Here is an 8389-nt window from a genome sequence, read left to right as displayed (position 1 = left end):
CTCCACATCTCAGGTGAAGGAATAGTGAAGGAATTTCTCCACATCTCAGTCCTAAATGGGACTGTCACCTTGTGTTCTCAGTTCTTCAGCCACTGGAAACAACTCCTCAGCATCGATCCGTCAGACTTCTCTTAGAATGAGATTGTCTCTCATCCTTCTAAACCCCAGAGAACATCGGCCCAATTTACTCAGCCTCTCATCATTGGACAACCCCCTCATCCAATCGAGCAATTGTTGACTGTACCACTTCCAATGCAAGTAAATCCTTCCTGAATTGTAGAGACCAAAATGGCACACTGTATTCTAGGAGCGGCACGGTGGCACAGTGGTTGGCACTCCTGCCTCACAGTGCCAAGTGACCCAGATTCCAGTTTCTCGAGTGTTGTTGGAGATTCATTCATCCAGTCAAGTGGGGAGACTTGACTATCACACCCCTGACGTAGATGGTGGGTAGGTTTCAGAGAATCACAGGTGAGTTAGTCACCACAGAGTATCCAGCCTGTGACCTGTTAAAAAATGCCAAATTAAGGGTTGCTTCATTCTCTGACGTTGTCGTTTTTGTGCTCACTAGAACCAGATTCCAGAATGTTCTAATTCACTTCGTCAGCAATGAAGAAACTTCTCTCATCGGGTGCTGGACCAGGTTTAAGGTGTCTGGATTGAGAAGGTCCATATCGAAGCCAACCCCTCATTCATATCGATCAGCCATGTCACATTGAAAACCCAGAACATTGAAAACCCAGAACATGATTTCAACCTTGTCAGATATTCCACTGTTCATACATAAAGTGCTTCTTTTTAATATAAAGTATTGCAACTGTGAATAATTAATACTCAAAGCAATTGTTGATGTGTTTCCCCTTCTTCTTGCCGCCATTTTTTTGGACATGTCCAAATTCTTATGTCTTCTTTGCTCGGGCGTAAGAAGAGGAGAAATGATCCCACAGTGAGCATAAGGTAGCGACAGCGACCTTGTTCTATCCGTGCCGCTCAAGTGCTCAGTCCTTGCGCACAATCTACGAGCCTGTATCGGGATAGATGCTGGCTGGATGCGAGAATGTTATGTTGTGATACTTGGCCCACTTTGCAAAGACAGCCTTCTCGGTAATAAATCTGTGACCTCCGTAGAGGGCGTTTTCATGAATGGCATACTCTGCGCATTCATCCCGACTCCCTGCTTCGTAGTAATGATAAGGAACTTTCTTGTGTCCGACAGCTCTGTGTAAACTGAAAAGAATCAGCAAAGACATTTTTGATTTCAATGCTTTCAGTGCAGCTGCTTACATACTAAGCAGCTGTAAGGTCAGAACCAAAACAGAAGCTGTTTAAATGACACCGAGGCGTTTGTTGAATGGATGGTTAAACATTTCTAAGATTTATACTCCTCAGGAATGTAATACCTTTCATAGAATCCCTACAGTGCAGAAGGAGGCCATTCAGCCCATCGAGCTTGCACCGACAACAATCCCACCCAGGCCCTATCCCCATAACCCCAAATATTTACCCTGCCAATCTTCCTGACACTAAGGGGCAATTTAGTATGGCCAATGCACCTAACCCGCACGTCTTTGGAGTGTGGGCGGAAACCGGAGCACCCGGAGGAAACCCACCCAGACACGGGGAGAACGTGCAAACTCCATTATAAAATAATGAGGGGCATAGATCATTTCGATAGTCAACATCTTTTCTCAAAGGTAGGGGTGTCGAAAACTAGAGGGCATAGGTTTACGGTGAGAGGGGAGAGATACAAAAGAGTCCAGAGGGGCCATTTTTTTCACACAGAAGGTGGTGAGTGTCTGGAACAAGCTGCCAGAGGCAGTAGTAGAGGCGGGTACAATTTTGTCTTTTAAAAAGCATTTAGACAGTTACATGGGTAAGATGGGTAGAAGGGGAATGGGCCAAACATGAGTAATTGGGACTAGCTTAGGGGTTAAAAAAAAGTCCGGCATGGACAGGTTGGGCTGAAGGGCCTGTCTCGATGCTGTAAACATCTATGACTCCACACAGAGTCACCCAAGGCTGGAATTGAAACCGGATCCCTGGTGCTGTGAGGCAGCAGTGCTAACCACTGTGGCACCGTGCCGGCCCACAGTTACATGATGAAGATAAATGCTTTGAAAGCAATGAAGTATTTCTGAAATACGGTAATTGTTTTGGGAAATTTGTAGGAAATGCAGTAGCCAATCGGGGGAAAAACCGTGCTGTAGTGGTGATGTCACTGGACGAGTAATCCAGAGGCCCAGACTAAAAGTCTGGAGCTTTGAATCTCACCACAGCAGCTGATTTAAAATTCAGTTCATTAATAAAGCTGGAATATAGAGTTTATCCAGTAAAAGTCTGGCCTCTGAGTCAAGTGTTTGCAGGTTCAACCCCCCAGCTATACAGTCTTGGGCACGCAATCAGAAGGACGTGGAGGCTTTAGAGAGAGTGCAGAGGAGGTTTACCAGGATGTTGCCTGGTATGGAGGGGCTTAGTTATGAGGAGAGATTGGGTAAACTGGGGTTGTTCTCCTTGGAAAGACGGAGGATGAGGGTGTATAAAATTATGAAAGGCATAGATAGGGTGAACGGTGGGAAGTTTTCTCCCAGGTCGGTGGTGACGTTCACGAGGGGTCATAGGTTCAAGGTGAGGGGGAGGAGGTTTAACACGGATATCAGAAGGACGTATTTTACACAGAGGGTGGTGGGGGCCTGGAATGCGCTGCCAGGCAAGGTGGTGGAGGCGGACACACTGGGAACGTTTAAGACTTATCTAGATAGCCATATGAACGGAGTGGGAATGGAGGGATACAAAAGAATGGTCTAGTTTGGACCAGGGAGCGGCGCGGGCTTGGAGGGCCAAAGGGCCTGTTCCTGTGCTGTATTGTTCTTTGTTCAATCCAGGCTGACACTCCCGTGCAGCGTTGCGGGAGTGCTGCACTGTAGCAGGTTCCATCTTTTGCAGGAGACATTAAACCGAGGCCCAATCTGCACTGTCTGATGGATGACATCATTGTGAAGAGCCACAGAAGAGTTCACCGCAGTGCCCTGGCCATTATTATCCCTCAATCAATCATCACCAAAATAGATTTTCTGGTCATTTATCTCAATGACTAATCAATGATTGTCGATCGACTAGTTCATGAAAGTCCTTTAGGGAAGCAAATGTGTGGCACGCCAGGGACCGGGGTTCGATTCCCGGCCTGGGTCACTCTCTGCATGGAGTTTGCACATTCTCCCTGTATCTGCGTGGGTTTCCTCCGGGTGCTCCAGTTTCCACCCACAATTATGTGGATTGACCATGTTAAATTGCCCCTTTGTGTCAGGGGGACTAGCTAGGATAAATGTGTGGGTTTATGGGGATTGGGCCTGGGTGGGACTGTGGTTGGTACAGATTCGATGGGCCAAATGGCCTCCTTATGCACTGTAGAGATTCTATGATTCTATTCTATGATTTAGGGTTGGTTCCTTGGGCAAAGGACAGGCATTCTCCTTAGGCTCCGATCATAACGCTGTACTGCGATTGCTATTGCCAGCTATGAACTGGCACTGGAGTCCGAGAGTGAGGCTACACTCCAGTGAGGAGTCAAGATCTTCACAGGAGGAGGGGGAGATATTTGCAGTGATGGGAAGCAGGTGTAAAGCAATGCTTACATCAATTAAGCCTCAATACAAATCCACTCAGAAACAGCACAGCTATGTCTCAGTTAATAGCACTCTTTTTTTTCCTCAGTCAGGGGTTGTGGCTCAAACCTCACTCCTGGAAATTAAACACAAAGTTTGGGCTGTATTAAAGGGGTAATGGGTGTAAAATGAGAGGTGGATTCTCAGGGAGACTTTGGTGTCCTCGTGCATCAGTCGCTGAAAGTAAGCGCGCAGGTACAGCAGGCAGTAAAGGCAAATGGTATGTTGGCCTTCATAGCGAGAGGATTTGAGTATAGGGACAGGAATGTTTTGCTGTAATTGTATAGGGCGTTGGTGAGGCCACACCTGGAGTATTGTATGTAGTGTTGGTGTCCTTATCTGAGGAAGGATGTTCTTGCTATAGAAGGAGTACAGCGAAGGTTTACCAGGCTGATTCCTGGGATGGCAGGTCTGTCATATGAGGAGAGACTAAGTCGGTTAGGATTATATTCACTGGAGTTTAGAAGAGTGAGAGGGGATCTCATAGAAACATATAAAATTCTAACAAGTTTAGACATGTTAGATTCAGAAAGAATGTTCCCAATGGTGGGGGAGTCATAGTTTGAGGATAAGGGGTAAACCTTTTAGAACTGAGGTGAGGAGAAATTTCTTCACCCAGAGAGAAATGAATGTGTGGAATTCACCACCACAGAAAGTAGTTGAGGCCAAAACGTTGTGTGATTTCAAGAAGGAATTAGAGATAGCTCTTGGGGCTAAAGGGATATGGGGGGAAGGGGGGATCAAGATATTGAATTTGATGATCAACCATTATCATAATGAATGGCAGAGCAGACTTCAAGGGCCGAATGGCCTGCTTCTAGTTTCTATGTTGCTACGAGTGCTGCAATGTTGGAGCTGCTGTCTTTCACAGGTAGGTTAAAAGTAAAGAACTGCCTGTAAAGGATTCCTTGGTTCTCTCTCTGGAGTATCCTCCCCGGTGTCCTTCCCTGTATTTATCCCTCAGCCAATGTTCCAAAACACAGATGAACTGTTCATGATCACCTTGCCGCTTGTGAGAGGGAGCCAAGTGCTACATCACACTTAGAAATGAATAATTCATTGGCTAGAAAGCTTGGAATATCTTGAGGGTATGAGAGGTGCTTTCTAAATGCAAATCTTTATTTTCTTTATCAGCTAATTAAAGCCCTTTATTATTTGCATGTGTACATATGACCAAAATGTTAGAACAATTCATTGCCTTAATACTGACCTCGAGAACAAATAAAGGTGTTTATTATTATTTCATTAAGCATATAATGATCTGTAATATCAGGATACTCTGTAGTGTGCTGGGAACATCCTTGTCACTTCTAACATTGACTATAATGAGCACTGCAATGTGATTGTGATGCTCGGAAAATATACATTTCTGGTATCTTAGGTTAACAAAGCAATTTTTTTCCTGATGATGCATTCCTAACCTGCATTTAAATAGCGCCTTTAAAATAATAAAATGCCCCCGAGACACTTCACAGGAACAGGCAAAATTTGATATGGAACCACTGCACATAATGAGATGGGTGGCACGGTGACACTGTGGTTAGCACTGCTGCCTCACAGCGCCAGGGACCCCAATTCAATTCTGGCCTCGGGTCACTGTCTGTGCAGAGTCTGCACATTTTCCCCGTGTCTGCGTGCGTTTCCTCTGGGTGCTCTGGTTTCCTCCTGCGGTCCACAGATGTGCTGGTTAGGTGGATTGGCCATGTTAAAATTGTCTTTTAGTGTCAAGGGTTTAGCAAAGTGGGGTTACGGGGATAGAGTCTGGGTGGGGTTGTTGTCGGTGCAGGCTTGATGGGCTGAATGGCCTCCTTCTGCGCTGTAGGGATCCTATGATATTAAGACAGGTGAACTTAAAGATTGGCAAGAGCTCGATATTAAAGAGCTTCTTAAAGAAGGATGGGACTTCATGTGGTGCAGTGCCACAGAGCCAGAACCTCTGGGTTCAAGTCCCACCCTAGGACTTGATGACCATAGAACATAGAACAGTACAGCACAGAACAGGCCCTTCGGCCCACGATGTTGTGCCGAGCTTTATCTGAAAAAACCAAGGAAGGTGCATTCATAACGCAGCCAAACAGGCTGAGGGTCAATCTGCAAAATCCTTCCAAACCCGCCAGTAACAGGCAGTAACAGCAAGAGAGAATCTGGTCAACCATATTTGAAGTAGAGTGACGCCCCTCATTATAAGCCCCTGGTGTCAGACTAGTGAACTGTCCCAGGAATTACTAGCTATGGAAACAAAGGGAAGTTGCTTTCGTGCAACCACCAGGTGTGGGAAGAGAATTGGAATTGGTATTAAAGGAGGATAGATAAATGGAGAGGTTCAGGGTGGGGATACTAGATCTTAGAGCCTGGGCAGCTGAAGGCCCAGCTTGAAGGAGCGATTTGACCACGGTGGCACAGTGGTTAGCACTGCTGCCTCATAGCACCAGGAACCCGGGTTCGATTCCCGGCTTGGGTCACTGTCTGTGTAGAGTTGGCACGTTCTCCCCATGTCTGCATGGGTTTCCTCCGGGTGCTCCGGTTTCTTCCCACAGTCCGAAAGACATGCTGGTTAGGTGGATTGGCCATGCTGAATTCTCCCTCAAACAGGCGCAGGAGTGTGGCGACTGGGGGATTTTCACAGTAACTTCATTGCAGTGTTAATGTCAGCCTACTTGTGACATTAATAAATAAATGTTAAACTTTGAACTTTAAATTCAGGGATTGGCTCGAGACCAGAATTGGAGGAGCAGAGAGATTGCGCTTGGGTGTAGAATGTAGAAGGTTACAGAGAGAAAGAAGGGTGAAATAACAAGGGTAATAACATCCTCCTGCAACATCCCATGTGGAAGTCAATCTCCAACATCTTTTCCCTCTCAGCTGGGTGTTATAGATCCCATGGGAATATGTTGAAAAGAGGAGAGGAGGTCTCCCTGGTATCTACGCCAGTATTCATCCCATTAACATCTGTCATTGGGAAAATGTTCAAGTCCATTATAAAGGATGTAATGGCAAAGCATTTAGAAAAAAATGGTGGAGCAGAGCTGATGGGCCGAATGGCCTACTCCTGCGTCTTATGGTCTTATCACTGATGCCAATTCAATTATTTCTTGGCTGTTTCTCACACCTTGTTCTGCTGTGGTTTGTACAAGAGTGACTTCACTTCAGAGGTATATTCATTGGCTGCGGGTTTCTTGGAACATCCTGAGGGTTGTGAAGGGTGCTATATGAATGCAATTCTTTCTTTTGTTTTCACTGTCATTACTTCAAGATCTGTTTGGCCCAAAGTCAGTGTTAAAAGCTGTGGGCCGCTCCCCTCCCAGCCCACCTCTCCTGATAGAGGTTGTGGGGTTAGATATAGTCTTATTAAATACCCTTTACAGCACAGAGGCGAGTCAATGGACACAAGCTAGTGATTATGCCCACCCTACTTCATTGGGCATTATCTCCCTAACCGCCTGTTCCTTCTTCCCTCATGTGTTCATCTAGCTTTGCCTTGGATGCCACTAAGCTATTCGCCTCAACCACTTGACATGACAACGAGTTTCAAAATCTAAGCACCCTCTGGGTTGAGATATTTCTCCTGGATGATAAAGAAAGAAACACCTGCATTTATATGGCGCCTTTCACAACCACAGGTCACCGCAGAGCGCTCTGCAGCCAGTGATGTACTTTGTGAAGCACAATCACTGTAGCAATGAAGCAGCCAATTTGCTCACAGCAAGGCCCCCCCCAATCTGATAAAATAGAAGATAATCTTTTTTATGTTGATTGAGAGATTGCTCTACTTCAAAAAAGTGCCGGGGGATCCTTAAATCTTCTCAAGGAAGGGGAAAAGAGGAATTAGGAGCAGAAGGAGGCAAATTCAGCCCTTCGAGCCTGCTCCGCCATTCAATCAGATCATGGCTGATCTCTCCCTGGTCTCAAATCCACCTCCCCACCTGTTCCCCATATCCCCTTATCCCTTTTTTTATTAGAAATATATCTATCTCCTCCTTGAAACCATTCAATGATTCAGGCTCCACCGCGCTATGGGGCAGCGAGTTCCACAAATTCACCATCCTCTGCGAGAAGTAGTTCCTCCTCATCTCAGTTTTAAACTTATCGCCTCTCAACCTATACCTGTGACCTCTTGTTCTGGATTGCCGCACAAGAGGGAACATTTGGTCTACATTTACTTTATCAATCCCTTTTAGTATTTTATATACCTCGATCAGATCCCCTCTCATCCTTCTAAACCCCAGCAAATATAAACTCAAACTGTTTAACCTCTCCTCATATGTCAACCCTTTAATCTGGTGAACCTCTTCTGAACTGCCTCCAATACCACCACATCCTTCCTCAAATAAGGAAACCAAAACTGGACAGATGTGGTCTCACCAACGCCCTACACAATTGCAACAACACTTATAGAAACATAGAAACTTGAAGCAGGTATAGGCCATTCAGCCCTTCGAGCCTGTTCCGCCATTCATCTTCATTATGGCTGATCATTGAATTCATTGTCCTGATCCCCCCTTCCTCCCATATCCCTGGATTCTTTTAGCCCCAAGAGCTATATCTAATTTCTTCTTGAAAACACACAATGTTTTGGCCTCAACTACATTCGGTGGTAGTGAATTCCACACTTTCACCACTCTCTGGATGAAGAAATTTCTCCTCACCTCCGTTCTAAAAGGTTTACCCCTTATCCTCAAGCTATGACCCCTAGTTCTGGACTCCCCCACCATTGGGAACATTCTTTC

At 45.7% G+C, this 8389-nt stretch overlaps 1 protein-coding gene across 1 annotated transcript in view; it reads right to left on the bottom strand.

Annotated features, from left to right (window-relative positions):
- Window positions 1–770: 770 nt before the first annotated feature.
- The window catches only part of st6galnac3 (ST6 (alpha-N-acetyl-neuraminyl-2,3-beta-galactosyl-1,3)-N-acetylgalactosaminide alpha-2,6-sialyltransferase 3), a 281729-nt gene continuing 274110 nt past the window's right edge, over window positions 771–8389 (bottom strand). The window contains exon 5 of the mRNA XM_078218942.1: window positions 771–1227. Coding sequence (XP_078075068.1) covers window positions 1017–1227 — 211 coding nt within the window. The 3' untranslated portion in view covers window positions 771–1016. The remainder of the gene's footprint in view (window positions 1228–8389) is intronic.

Source organism: Mustelus asterias, chromosome 8 (genome assembly GCF_964213995.1).
Source record: "Mustelus asterias chromosome 8, sMusAst1.hap1.1, whole genome shotgun sequence".
NCBI lineage: Eukaryota > Metazoa > Chordata > Chondrichthyes > Carcharhiniformes > Triakidae > Mustelus > Mustelus asterias.
The sequence above is the reverse complement of the archived record's forward strand: the minus strand, read 5'-3'. Positions and strand labels throughout refer to the sequence as shown.